The sequence below is a fragment of the Prunus avium genome, chromosome 2 (genome assembly GCF_965620075.1).
Source record: "Prunus avium chromosome 2, drPruAviu1.hap1.1, whole genome shotgun sequence".
Lineage (NCBI taxonomy): Eukaryota > Viridiplantae > Streptophyta > Magnoliopsida > Rosales > Rosaceae > Prunus > Prunus avium.
This window is the reverse complement of record NC_142285.1, coordinates 35893787-35909104: the sequence shown is the minus strand read 5'-3', so window position 1 is coordinate 35909104 and position 15318 is coordinate 35893787. Positions and strand designations below refer to the sequence as shown.

General features: G+C 38.5%; 2 protein-coding genes across 2 annotated transcripts; both read right to left on the bottom strand.

Annotated features, from left to right (window-relative positions):
• Positions 1-569: 569 nt before the first annotated feature.
• LOC110757631 (cellular apoptosis susceptibility protein, putative / importin-alpha re-exporter) lies at positions 570-5794 on the bottom strand. The gene is made up of 2 exons (XM_021959311.2): positions 2654-5794; positions 570-1006 (listed from the first exon to the last, which is right to left on the bottom strand). The coding sequence occupies exon 1, from the start codon at positions 5570-5572 to the stop codon at positions 2654-2656; it is 2919 nt and encodes a 972-aa protein (XP_021815003.2). The 5' UTR covers positions 5573-5794; the 3' UTR covers positions 570-1006.
• Positions 5795-11230: 5436 nt separating this feature from the next.
• Positions 11231-12033, bottom strand: LOC110757637 (Integrase-type DNA-binding superfamily protein). Its single transcript, XM_021959321.2, has one exon. It carries the CDS (start codon positions 11986-11988, stop codon positions 11383-11385), a length of 606 nt encoding a protein of 201 aa, XP_021815013.1. The 5' UTR covers positions 11989-12033; the 3' UTR covers positions 11231-11382.
• Between the last annotated feature and the right edge of the window lie 3285 nt (positions 12034-15318).

Genomic DNA, 15318 nt, shown 5'->3' with positions numbered 1-15318 from the left:
ATAATATTTGTGTAATTAATTAACATCTAAGAAGGCTTTTAGCACTTGTTTAGCTTATAACTTCAGTTGCGGAGCCTTTTACATCTTACCAACTGGCGGAGAAATTAAAATATCATTCTATTAGCAGTTGAGCGTTAAGCCAATTGGCTAAGGCAATACGCCCGCGTTTTAAACCCGAGTTCAATCCCCCTCCCCTATTAGAGTAATGCTCTAAGAACGACATTTTCAACTCCAACAAATACAACATTAAGTAAGCTGGCCAACCAATATCATTTGCACCATTGGGAACCACAGATTGCAGGGTGCTCGAGAATGCAGTGCACTAACACAATATGCACATTATTTGCATAAGTGCTGCAAGCATTCTTCCACTAAAACTTCCTTTTCTTCGGCATCGACAAAGTTGAAAGTAAAGCTTTCTTTTCTTTTCTTCCTCAGACCTAAAGGCTTCCAGTTCTCCATGGTTCAGCAAAATTATGTTTAGTTTCATTTCTCAAAAACGCAAGGCAAAATGATTACTTAATTTTTGGTCTCTGCACACACTTGCTAAACAAGAAAAATGACAAACCTTCTTAACTTAAAATGATGCAATAACTTTCTTTTATATAAATCTTTTTGAGAAGACGGTGGTGGAATAATGCATACATGCAATATTACTGAACAAAAACAAACTTACACGATAACAATACAGATCTACCATTTTTAGACAAATGCATGCTGAGAAAGGGCAGGAAGCCACAGAAATAACCCATGATGATGTATGATTTAAAACCTAAAATCCAATTAACCAGCGGGTGCTTGCTGTGCACGGTAGATCCACTCAGAGAAGTGTAACAAAAAATCCCGCATCATTTCTGCTGAAGATCTTAAAAGTTGCAGAGATGAAGAGAATCGTCCAAACCAATAGACTGCAAGATGGTATACGTTTGCTCACACATGCATGCTGACCAAGACTTGTTGAAACTTCAAACAAAAATAGTCCACATCTTCATCGCCGCATAAAATTCTGGAAGTTCACACATGAAGTTTAGATGATTTCTTGAAGTGGTGGCACGAATTAAATTTCAATTGAACAGAAACTAAAATAGAACATAAAACAAAGATTTAAAGGGGGTAAAACTGTACAAAAGAGGAGCAGTAACTTGACTGGTTTATGCACTTATCTACACACAGATAGACAGAACAAATTTTCACATATCATACATGCCATTAACAAGCTAGTACATGAAGAAATATACATTACCAACAAAAAAGGTTACAATTACATGTTATGCATGGCATACTGGGATAACTTCAACAACTATATTGAAAATATAGACAAACGTGCCTAATCATATTTACCACAATAGAGGAAGAAATGGCATCAAAGACAAAGGAAAATTTGTCATACATAACTGTAACATACGCAAAAAGGGACACGGGGAAATTCATAGGTAACACACTCACTCGTGGGCTGAATAACATTGCTAGATTGAGAAATGAAGACAAATACAGCCAGAGCTTAAAAAAGGTTTGAGCAGGTTTCAGATGTTTCAAAGACCTACAGGACCAACTAATCCATCATTACCAATATTTCCAGGTAAAATTTCACTGTGACTTGGGGAAACCCCTTGAGCATTGAACCAACAAGGCTAAATATCAGCCATAAAGACCCCTCCTCTAGTGCAGAAATGAAACCAAGACATACATCATTATTTCACATACTCACAAAACTGGCCAAGGAAGCACAACTAATAGTCAACTCATCAGGAAGGCTGTTGCTTTCCTCCTGTCTCACCATGAGCAAACCAATTTCTGGCAATACTCAAACCTCAAACCAGTCCCATTCAACCTAAAAAAGTTTTTGCAAACCACAAAAACATTCACCATAAAAATGTACCTACAAATCACAAAACACCGAAGTCTAATGCTCCCAGGCCACTGTTAATACCCCAGACTCACCATCTATTTTCAACTAATTTTGTTTACACTTTAATCAATGAATATTTCCAAGCAAGTGATACTTTTCATTGTCATCCTAATTTAAATCTGTAGTTTCTTGGTGGCAGTATTTGCAACATGAATCAAACATGCTCACAACACTTGCCTAAACAAGATGTATTCCTGGACTTTTATGCAACGGGTAACTTTAGGGTCCAATGCACATATGCTCTCAGCCGATGGACAATATATCAATAAGATATGCACAAAAATTCTTATGAGTACACATCACTGAGAAATATGGTGTGGATGATTGAAAAAGAATAACACTCTATGAAGGTAAAAGCAATGATATAAAGAGACGGAAACATATTTTCTAAAAAGCAACTCTGGTTACATATCAGAGAGTGGAAGGAGAGCATATAATGGAAAAGAGAGACTAAGGTTAGAACATTCATCAAACTGCAAGTTAAAATCGTTGATGACGGTCAGTGCACATAATCAGTTTCTAATTAGTATAGGATAATGAGAAACAAATAACAAGGAAACAACCTTTTATAAATATAATTCAGTCTAGCACTGACTAAACTTTAATCCTCATTGTGTTTCACATGCTTATTCAACAAACTATTGTAATAGACTCAGAATATAAATATATCACAAACAATTCCAAATTGTAATAACGACATGATTCATACACATCAGGAAAATTTAACTTCAGATGCATACTCACTCAAACAATTGCGCAATTATAAGAGCTGCAGAGGCGAAGTAGTTCTGCCTGATTGGTTTGGTCAAGATATTGATTGATGATTAGAGGGTATCTGCCAGGGGAAAGTGCAGAAAGCCTAGCCAAAGAAGTCACCAAAAATTCCTTCGGATCCCTTATATCTTTCAGAGGGTCATCCTCTGTCTTCCCAGCATTGTGAAGACGAACAAAGGTGGCAGAATAACCCACATTTTCTGCAATATCAGGCATTTCTGGTTCTTCTTCAACCCTATCCTGCTCAGGCCGTGAAAGAAGGGTCACAATACTGTCCAGCATTTTCCCCCAATGTTCAACAACTGCAGCATCCAGAAGGGCTGGAGATTCGCATAGAAGTCTAGTTGATGCAACTGCAGTCAACTTAGTCTCAATGAATCCTGTAATAAGCTTAAGATTGGATATCCAAAACTGCACCAAGATCACCTGAAATATGTTGGCCTGAATAGCATTCATTGTATCTGCAAGGTTTTTAGAGCCGTGTTTGACCAGAAAGAGTGACATATAAATCAAGAGAGACTTGATGAACTTTCCTGTTTGTTTGTCTTGGAGCACGGTGAAAAGGGCACTCCAAATTTGGCCAACGTAAGGCGCAATCACACTATAATCAAGGCTTTCAATAATAGTATTTAGCACATAGAAACCCTGTTCATCTGTGTTACGAGCTGAAACAAGTTTATAGGATATCCCAAGCACCTGTGTCAACCTCCCCTCTTGATTAAGTTCATGTGGTACCTTATGAAGGAATGCTTGAAGCAATCGCACAAGAGCAGGAACATTAGAAGCCTTTCTCCATAAGTCAGGAGTCAAAAGTATCTCAAAAATCTGAATGTATGCCGATGAAATTGGTGGCCTATTCAACTCAACTAGTTGAGCTAGCAGCTGAAATGCATAAGGAAAGAACTCGGTCACATCTTCACCCAATATCTTCTGGAGGCTGGGAAATAGGCTTCTCTCAAAAATTGATATTAGAGAGGCATCCTTCCCACATGCACGCTTCAAAAGAACAGCAAGTGACTCAAAAATATAGTGGTTAAATACTGGATTCTTGGGATTTTCACAAGCTTTGTTGAGAATAACTATCAACCCAGTAATGCAAGGATCAGCAATCTCACGAGAGATGTCTGCAACCCCGAGAACTCGCATAATACACGTCATTACATATTGGTTTTCTTCAGATTCTGGAACCTTCAAGGCCTCAAAGAGGTTGGTCATCAGCTGTGGCAGCACAGGAGAAACATCTGCTGAATTATATCTTGCTCTTCCACCCTCATCCTTTACAAGCAAAAGTTTCTCAATACAACTTGCAGCATAAGAGTGAACAACATTTGACTCGGCACGAAGGAACCGAATCAAATCCGGAAAAAACTGTAATGCCATAGGCTTTGGTATATGGTTCCGGAACATTGTGAAAAATTTCAGTGCACCAGCCTTGAGCATTGGAAACCCATTCACATCCTGACTCTGCAATTCCGGAACAATTACAGTCAAAAAGAAGTTCTGAACATCAACAAGATCAGTCGAAACAGAAGTACCACTGGCCTTCTTAATAGCAAGTGATACAACCAAGTATATAGCACAGTCTTTATCCTTCCAATTCCCAACTGGGTTTGCAGCAAAAGAGCTTAGCAAATTCTGTATCTGTACAGAAACCAAATTGGTAACCTGTGGTTTATAATTGGTAGCAATCCCTTTAAGAAGCTCACATGCAATCCTCCTCCTAGTATCAAGATCACTACCTTCCATATCCCTTCTAATGAACTCAATATAGTTCATCTCAAACAGTTCTTCATCCTCATCCCTCAACCTCACATTAGGGATCACAATGCCCTGACAAATCTGTGGTATCACTCCCTCTCCAGCAAAAAGATTATGATGCACACTTGTGCTAACGGTGGTCAAAAACTTTATAGCTGTAACAGCAAGATGATCACGGCTCGACACCTGAGACACATTCGACAATAAATTCCACACAGAAAGAGCAAAACCATTCAAGAAGTTTTGAAACTCTTCCTCATTCTGCTCCATATAAAGGTTAATATTCTCGCACACTGCTGCGCGCAGCTCATCAACCACAGCAAGCCCATCAGCACTACTCTCAAGCGCTGGATAATTAGTGGTTAAATACTTTTGCATCTCACTCATCCACTCATTCATATGGTCCTCAAAAAATTCAGGCAAATCTTGAAAATTCAATGAGTAGAAAATCCTACAACACAATCTCTGCGACTCGAACAGCGGCTTAAGCACAACAGCGGGCTCACCACGGGAATTGGCAGACTCAATCAAATTCGCGGTTTTAATGAAAATTTCCAGAAGGGGTGCGGCAAAATGGTCCAAACAGTATTTCAAATCAAGCAAAAGATCATTGGTCTTGTACTGATACCGAAATTTCTTAAATATAGAGTTAGCAGTGCCGAGAATACCGTTAATGGCGGCGTAGTCGCCAGCACTCGAAGCGTTCTGGAGGCGGGAAATGAGCTCGGGGAGCAAAGCGGGCCACCGCTTTGGGAAATCGTGCTTGCCGATGAGGACTAGTGCTTCACTGAGTTGGCCCTGGATTTTGGGCGCCGCAGAGAGCATGAGGGAGACGATAAGGGCTTTGATCTGCTCCTTCTCGGCTTCGGTGATAGTGTGCTCGTCGTCGGAAGAGGAATCGGGGGCCCATCGGGCCTTGAGGTGGTTTTTGAAGTTGACGGAGGCGGCCTGCCGGATCTGGTCATCGACGGTGGGTTCGGCGACAAGGCGGAGGACGGCGAGGCCGTAGTTGGCTTGTTGAGAGACCTCGGAAAGAGAAGCCTCGGCGCGGCGGCGAGGCTCCGGGGCTGGAGAGAGAGTGTGGAGGAAGCACTGAGAGAGGAACTGTAAGTTTTCGGCGTTCCATTCCATTGATGGGGTTTTGAAGCTCTGTCGTTTCTCTAGGGCTTTGTCTGCGGGGAGACTGCTACTGGACTAGGGTTTATGCGAGATGTGGAGATTTTGAATGGGAGCCAAAGGTGTTTGCGTAAGTAACTGAAAGAGAAGAGAGTTTGGCGAGAGGGAAAAACGAAAATTTTTCGGGGATTTTAATTTTGGGGTTTTGGTCTGTGAACTGAGTACTGCTGACCAAGAAAAGTTCGAATGCTTTCTTCGCCCTGGTTCTAAACGATGTCGTATTTAGGTTGTGAAGGTGAAAGTTTTATGTGGAAATTTCTTTATTCTTTATAGAAGTACAAATTCACCCTAACTATAATAGGGAATTTGTATACCCAAATAAACCCAAATAAATATTAATTAATTTTTTTAAATATATTTTTGTTATTGGTTATCCTAATTAAGAGTTTGGATCAAGTGAATGATATTTAGAAGGTTTTACTGTTGATTTGCCCCTTCAACTTGTACATGACTTTCAATTTACCCCATATACTTTTTTTTATTTATAGAAAATTAAGGATATGAACTTCTTCTTTTTTGTTGCCAATTTCCCCTTGTCGTCTAAATCCACAACATTTCATGCAATTTGCCGTTAAATATGAGGGCAAAATGGTCATTTCGCATGTTAAAAATAAAGAAAAACTGAAAAATAAAATAAAACTTTTAAAAATTAAAATAATATTTTTCTCTCTCTTTTTGCATGCTAGGTTCTATGGGTGGGTGGTGGGAGTAGGGATCTATTGCCGCCACAAGGGGGAGGGGAGGGATGGATATGGGTCTGGGGGTGGATCTCCTCGGGGATAGGGCAAGGGCTGGGGGATGGGTCTAGGTTGGTGCTGGGGATGGGGGTGGTTGTATGGTGACATTGGGCTTGGGGGTGGTATGGGTAGAGAGAAAAATAGAGGGTGAGAGAGAGGAAGACAAGGAGGAAGCAAGTCAGGGAAGGCAGGGTTAGGGATTGGGTCGAGGAAGTGGGGTTTGTGATGTTGAGTTGGTGAGGGGGGTGCATCGGGAGAGGGTCTGTGGTCGATGGGGTTGCAGGAGGAGAGAGAGAGAGATCATAGGGGTAGGGTGAGGGAGATGGAAGGGAAGGGGAAGAGGAGGGGTGAGGGGGGGTTGGCACTAGGTTTGGTTCAATGGGGCCCATGAATTTGTTTTCCTCTTTTTCTTCAAATTCCCAAAAAAATATTTTAAAAAAATGATTTTACAAAAAAATTGGATTAAATGTTTAAGATCTAGACGGCAAGGGGGAAATTGGCAAAAAAAAGAAGTTAATATCCTTAATTTTCTAAAAAAAAGTATAAGGAGTAAAACGAAAATTAGTTACAAGTTCAGCAGGCAAATCAACAATTAAGCCTATTTAGAAAGACGTATGAGTGATCATTTGGTTATACTAATCTTGAATTTGTGATTCATGAGATATATCATATATATGTCTAGATAATTAACTCATAAATAAATAGATTCTGTTTTATTTCATAATAGGAGAATTATGAAGTTTAAAATCTCTTCTAGAGATGCCAATATAATTCTTGCACTTAAAAGGGTTCTCTATGCTTTGCAGCCCTAGAGCCCAATGGACCTAAATAAATGCACAAAAAACCCTTCTTCTTTTGCATGTTTGAATTGACAAATCTGAAACAAACCATATGTACAGGAGTAGAATTCTATAGTGTGTCTTATCTAAGACCTTTAGATGAGGTCATATTTCTTAATCGTTGAATCAAATTAGTTAGTGCAATCCAACGGTTAAGAGATAGGGCTTCATCTAAGGGCCTTAGATAAAACCCTTGAGTTGCAAGATTGATTTGGTCCTAATTATAATATCCAGGCATTACACAAGCTTATAACTTTTGGTCCTCCTGAGTGGGCTAATATCTTTGCGTTGTGGCTGAGCTTTGGGCTCTTGGAAGCAAACAAGCCATGCCTGAGATTGGGCTCATTATTTGGCCCTTTTGAAATGACCCAAAAATCTTTCCTGCCTGCCAAACTTGCCGAGGAGTGATTCCATGAACACACAATCATATATGGTGCTCTCTAGACACCCAACCTCCAGTTCTTTTCTCTGAATTTTCCAATTTTGTACCTATAATCACAAAACATAAGGGCAAAAACTTAAAAAAAAACTATAGGTTGCCAGCCAACCCTAGGTGGTTTTGTGCAAAATTTAAGTGTTGAGTATCCGCAAAATCGTAACTCTAGAGTTGGAGTATTGTTTAACTTCCATTTTTATTTGAAAACACGATTATAACTTTAGTGGTAAAGTACTTACTATTTGCATTCTCGATAAAGAGTTTCGCTTTCACTTCCTCTCTCTATAAAACCTTCTTAGAATACTGAAAAATGAAATAGAAAACAATCCTCTACTGATGCATAAAAATGATATTGACAGTAGCTTCTTTCTAAGCAATAGCATCCTTCACAGAGAGATCTCAATGCTTTCACTTGATTGAAATCCTAATAACCAATGAAGTAACAACACTTCATGCTGCTATCCTATTCAACAAAAATACGAGACAGGCACAATACAGCTTTCCTATTCCCGCTGGCCATGCTTAAAATTAAAACCCTGACACGAACCCCTGAATTAGTGAGTGAATTTCCCTCCACATCTTTCTTCGAATTTTTTTCTCACGTGTTACATTTGGTATCTGCTTCTGTGGTCTGAAATAGAAAAACAACAAACTCGAGCTACCCAACAAAGTCATTAATGCAGTACAACTTGCCCCACCCAACCCCAGCTTCTGTTTTAACATGTTCTTGGGATTTTATTTCTCTTTCTTTTTTATCTCTTCATTTAAGCCTAATCACTACTAGAAAACCTCAAAAAGGGCCACGAAAGATCTGTGGCAAGCAATAGGGATTGGCCACCGGAGAACCACGGATAAGCCACAGATCACAATACTGTGTCACGCCCCCAATAATGCTAAAACCACAATTTAAATCACAAATTTATTCCTTAAAACAAGGCCAAACTAAAGCGTTATTCTACAGTAGTTCTATTCTAAGTATATGATTATTACAGACACGGTGGTTCAACACAACGGTTGATTGTTGTTTCTTATAGTTGAGCAAAAAAAAAGTGACTGTTTCCTATGGTGAAACTGTCGCTGCTGTAAAAAGAAATGCAAATTCTAAATCAAATATCTCTGCATTTTTGTCATATGCTGCAGCAGTAAAATAGGATAAGGTGATTGGTGACACGTTGTATATATGTTATTATGGGACGGCTCCACAAATTGAAGGCAACTTATGATTTTTATTTGATTTGATTCAGAGCCGTGCATGGCGTTTTCAAGCATCTTTGTAGTTGTATTATGCAGCAGTGATATTATGCCTGCAACTGTCCCACCACTGAAAGAACTGTCCCATATAATTCATAGCAGAAATTCCTCGTGTTAAAATCTCAAAGTTTCAATTCATGCATGCATATGCCAAAAATCTCCCCAAGTGGCCTTTTGATCTCATCTGCAATATTTGTTGCTTCCATGGCTCTCTATCAATTAATGATACGGGATTGTGTATGCATATATAGTAGAGCAGACTTACTGGAAATTTGGAAATGAACCCAACTTGAGCTTGAAATTAAGCTCCAAAAAAGGAGCAAAAACCAGAGAGAAATTGACACTGCAGAACAAAGCTTGCACGCGTTGCGGCCAAGATATAACAAAATCTTGGTGGTCCAAATTTGGACTCGTTATATATGCAATTTACAGTAAAGGGTACTTGAAGAATCAATTTATTAACTTTTAGTTCTCTTTTTACAGGGCTGGTGACACCGCATTGGTATATATATATGCCGACGTTCAAATGTTATTACTGTGTGGACGTCATATAGTTTCTAATTTTCTCTTTGTTTACAATGACATCCGACCAACAATGGCGTTTATTTTCTTCTTCTTCTTTTTTATTGCATTTCATATCCACGTGCATTGATAATGGCCTCAAAGTGCTAGTTTTATCTCTCTTCGTCTTCACTTTTTCACCTAAAATATCTACTTTATCTCTCAAGTGGACATGCATGGCACTGGCGCTTGATCACAGCCAATGCTAGATAGTTGAAGAAGGTTCCAGTATGAATGTAACATTGAATCGGTAGTCTTCAACTTTTGGTATGATCAATTTGAGCCTGGTCACAATTAAACAGGAAAATCACCTGATGGTGGTTCAGATTGGTAGTTTGAATTTGGTCTTAGTTATTTTTTCCTTGTTAAGAAAGGTCAAATTTAAGGGCCTACTTCAACATTTCCCATGATATGTGTTTGATCAAAATCCTCATCTGCAAGTACCCATCAATCAGCTAAAATTACGGGCCTAATTTAGAACTGAAGCTATATGGTGAGTTTGGCTAATATCCAAAATTTGGTATATTTTAACAAGAACAATATCAATCCATGCCTTGAATTATTCAATCAACCTCCAGAATCCTAATGATTTGTTGACCAATTCTTTTCCTTAGCCTTTAGAGCATCCACAGTGGGGGGTGTATTTTCGGGGGTGTAAAGCCACTTTTACATCCCCTTTACATCTCCGGGGGGTGTAAATACGCTTTTTGCTCCAATGAGAGGGTGTATTTTCAGGGGTGTAAAGCCACTTTTCTCCATTTTCCCTCACCTTTTTGCAGTTGGGTCCCACCTGCAAGAGATGTAAAAAAAGATGTACAATTGCATCTAAATATACATCTCCAAGGTGGTGATGTAATTATACATCCATATACACCCCCACATTGCGGGTGATTCCGATCACAATGGGTGTATATTTAACATACACCCCCCCACTGTGGATGCTCTTACACTCACAGAGTGGCTTCCTGCTATATATTTTGACTCGTAGCAAAGGACAAGGGCATACACTATTCTGCCCTACCCATTTTAATTTTGCTTTCTCAACCATTGCCATGACAAGTAAAGGCAAATACTATTCACATGAGATATGAGGAGAGGATTTGTATGGAGTTTTGGTGTGGGAAGTGAAGAACATGTCTACGTATTTATATATATATATATATTGAATATTTTGATTTTGATTTTTTATTTTTTCGGGTATTTAAATTAGTCGACGAAGTCACGCTGATATCAGCAAACTCAGGCAACAGCCCAGACAATTCTTACCTTTAAACTGGCCGGGTAAATGGGGCCCATTTTTGCCCAGTCTAACCTTGGTTGTTGTGGGCATTAATTCAAGACTGGGCTGTCTTTTGCAGGCAACCGGTGAAAGTGCTCTAAGTAAAGAAGAAACATATGCTTATGATTTGTTGACCAATATTCTTTTCCTCGTTAATTAGCATGTGTTTTTCCATAATGTCAATTTGATTTGATGAGCTTAAAGTTATGAATTAATTCATTTAAGTCAAGCTTCACGGATCACTTAAAATCTCTTCATGATTGTGATGATGAAAAGCTTTTTGTGATAGCCAACTTGTTGAAAGTTCAAACTCATAAAAAACCAACTAATTAATAGCTGAGATGCATGCATAAGAGATTGTCATATCCGATAATTACTTTTAGATTTGTTTTTTTTTAGACATTAGTCTAACTAAACTACTGTAAATAAGGGGGATTGAATTCAGGTACGAGAAGCACAATGCGATGACCAACTGCCTAATTCACGTCTGCAAATCCAGATAGAAGGTAATTAGGTTCAAATTTATGCGTGGATTAATTTATTGGAACTTGAGACTTGAGGAACCACACAACAAATAAGCAGAAGATAGAGTGAAACACACAAAGCTATCTACCTAACTTAGTTGGAACACATAAATGGACATACCAACCACAACACAATTCTTAATCAGAGACAAGCACCATCCCCATAAATTGTTGTGGAGCCTCTCCTTCCGGCCATGCTGCTGCATCACCTGAAAACGCAGTCGTATTCCAACCACATGATGAATTCCAGTGGCACCCACTATTCATCAGCTCAGGCAGCTCAATCTCACCCCAAAAATCATCATCACCGTCCAATCCATCATGATCATGGTGATGATGATGATCGTGTTCCTTGGGAGTAGTACTATTTGACTTCATTGTATGTGCTGCTTTAGCTGCTGCTGCCTGAATGTCCCTAGCCGTACACGTGGAGGGCCTAGGCAAGTGCTCGATATCTTCGGGGAAATTCAGCTGCGCTTTCTGGCCTTTCAAGCAGTAGGCGGCAACGTCGTAGGCCTTGGCTGCCATCTCAGGCACAGGGAAAGACCCTAGCCAAATGCGTGATTTCTTTCGTGGCTCCCTAATTTCAGACACCCATTTGCCCCACCTTCGCTTCCGCACTCCTCGGTACACCGGGTGGCGGGTGGCGGCGTGTTGCAAGTCAGATTTCTGGGTGGTGGTTGTGGTGGAGGTGGAGGTGGTGCTCAGGTCATCCTTAGTGTATGGTGTTTGCTCCATCTCCATGTACACTTTGGATGGGAGTGTCACTCACATTTATAATTTAGTTTGTCTTAAGACTTGGCCTTATATGATAAGTTTATAGCGGCCCATGAAATGACTGTTGTGCCCTTGCATTACAAATTAAAAGTACATTTAATTTACAATGCCCTGTGCGCCAAGTGATTGTGATATTGTGGGATGGGGCCATGGGTACTAACTACATGCATGATTAATTGGATATAACAAATCAAAACGCCCTCAGGGCCAAGAAAAGTGAAAATTATGATAAGAAAAATAACCCCCCCTTTGCATCGTTTTAATTCTTCTACTATATATGTTGAGTATGTATGTGTCGTACATATATACTCACCAAACAAAGAAAGATCTTAATTGTCACGCAAACTCGAGCAAAAAGTAATAATATTAGTGAGATATTCTATTGTTAAATAGTTTGACATGTAAATGTTTTTTGAAAATGAATATGAATGCGAATCTGGAAAAGAAACCCTATTTAGGGTTCCAAAAACATCACTAACCACCAAAAGGTGAGGCTTTAGCCTTGTAATTACACCTATGTTGGTCCCAAATGAAATATGGTTGTGATTTCTACAACCACCGCCGTAGTTCTACCAATTTTATCTGCCTCTCTTACAAGGAGTGGTGGAGGACGATTGTCACAAAGGCAGCGGCCGCAACATACAATGACCAACCTACCCTTTGAAGCAATATCATTATCAAATACTCAAAAGGGGCTACCTAGCTATTGCTTTGCTTTTGGTTTTAGTTCCTGTGGGTTTTGGCAGGTTCACTCATCACATGGTGCATAATGAAATGAGCACGGGATTTAGATGATTTTTTTTTCTTCTAGCTTTTGTCCTTTCTTTCTCTTATGGGCCTTTTGGTGGGGGTTTTTGGTTCATGATATGTTGGTGGGTTTCGTAGCTTTGATGTGTACTTGACAAAGACAGAAGGCCCATGTAAAGTTTTGCTCCTCCCTCCCTCTCATCTCGAGTCCTTTTATAGTGAAGGTGTCATATATAGATCACAGATGTGGACCTTTATATTAGTCACACGATTCATCTAAATAGTAACTTCACTTAAGTTTAATGAAATGATCTTGTGGCTAATATGAAGGTCCACATGAGAGGTCTTTATATGACACCCTTACTATAGAATTCTGCCTCTTATTCATTTAGGGGTGGAGCCACATACAAGCTTGTAGTGGACATGGCCCCCAAGCTCTATGAAAAAGCTAATAACTCTTAAACACATGCTGCAATATTAGTTGAAATATAAGAGCATCCACAATAGGCTCGCTAAACCACCTCTTTAGACAAATTTTAGGGAGGAATTGGAAAAATACAACTCTAACCATGCTCCCTATCCACCTTCTAAAATAGGGATACCTCTAAAAGCTCTTAAATTTGAGGAGAGAGAACGAACTTCTAGTGGCTCCCTATAATTTAATGTTGCTTTGTTTTATGCATATTTTAAACTTTAATTCATTCAAACTATTTTTAATATTATTTTGTATAGAGATGGACCAATTATATTGAATTAAAAAATAATTAAAGTATTTATGACTCTTTAAATTAGGGAGTATGATTTGAGTTCAAATTTTATAGAGATCTCCTAAAATAACTTTTGTGTGTTTTTAGTTACATTTTAACTAAAAAACAGAAAGCATGATTGTAGATGCTCTAAAACTATAAAACTTAGAAACTACAATACTGAGCCCCCTTAAAGACAGGCTACTAGCTCCGCCACTACATCCATCCATGAAGGACGGCTCCTCTAATCTAATTGGTCTCTCTCTTTGCTGCATAGATAATGAGTTTGATAAGGACCACAATTTGCATCCGTACTATGAGACTTCTAATCACCACTGGAATTTGGATTACTAATTCATTCAATCATTATTATGATAATGATGCATGTATTGTCATAAAAGGAACATAGATAATTCAACATTCATTACGATAATGAACGATTTATCTTTAGAGATAATACTAGTTTGCCTTTCATTCAAAGGGCAAAAGGGAAAAAGGAAGAGGTTATAGGGTCAAATAATTCAAAATGGAGAAAGGTCATTATCCCCTTTACATGGATATAGATAAGGTTATAGTAGTCTTTTTCCCATAAAATAAGAACACCGTAAAACCAGACATAAATATATATATGTTTTCATATTTAGTTGGGTATCATAATTAGCTTTGTGACAATAATCAAGGGTGATGGTAATTTTTTATGCAGATGCGAGCAGCATTATGACTAGTTAGTCTTCTAGAGAGAGTGTAACAAAGTGGCTTACGCTTTTGCCCTTTTCACTTTACATGAACAAAGTTTTTTTATTGATTAGAAGAAGGTCAAAGTGGCTATGAATTGGATTATTAATGACTTTGTTGTAACCATTGCTTCCGATTGATGAGATTTTCCCTTCTTTTTATAGAAAGAAGGGTGATGAGAATGGAAAGGTGCTTAATTAATCAAGTAACTTTCACTTTATTTTATAGGGTACGATAAGAGAGGGTAGTTAGAAGTTGTGTATTAATAATGATGTTGTCGTAACCATTGCTTTAGATTAATGAGATTCCTTTTCTTTCTATAGAAAAAAGGGTGATAAGAATGGAAAACGCGCTTAATTACTGACGTAACTTTCACTTCATTTTATAGGGAAAGACAAGAGAGTGATAGCTAAGAATTGTGTTATTTGTTGACTTTGTTGTAACATTTCTTTCTATAGTTATAAAAAGGGTGATGAAAAAGGTGGTTAATAATCAAGTAACTTTCACTTCATTTTCTAAGGGGAGATAAGAGAGTGATAGTAGCTAGGAAACCACTCAAAATTCCAAGTCTATTTCAACATAGACTGGCAAACAAAGAAAGTAAATGAAACATGGATTGGAAGGAAGTGCACTTCTGTGGACATTACCACCATCAACCAACATTTAAAACAAAACAAAAAATTAAGAATCTTTAGAAAAAGATAAAGAGATTCATATTTATAGATATAGGGGGAAGATCATAATATTATTAATGGACATGGATGTTAGAATCCATTCATTGGCAACGAAAGACCTCAAGGCTTTTTGGCTTTTGGCTTTTGGCTTTTGGCTTGGGCTGTGACTGGCCACAATCTCTGCCATTAAAATCTTATCAGTTCAATGAAAAGGAATATGCAGAGAAAGCAGTGGTACCATCACCATTAATCTCAATTAGAGAACTATGCCAGAGCTGCTGGTTGTTATTGGTACACCAGCTCTCATATTATATATATCTACTAATTTAATTCTTTATATTTTATATTGGGTAGCAAGAGAGCAAGAGAAGCCTTCATAAATAGGGAGGACAATT

Excerpts from the sequence above, each read along its gene's own strand:
- LOC110757631 (XM_021959311.2), bottom strand. The coding sequence starts at position 5,572 with ATGGAATGGAACGCCGAAAACTTACAGTTCCTCTCTCAGTGCTTCCTC.
- LOC110757637 (XM_021959321.2), bottom strand. The coding sequence starts at position 11,988 with ATGGAGATGGAGCAAACACCATACACTAAGGATGACCTGAGCACCACC.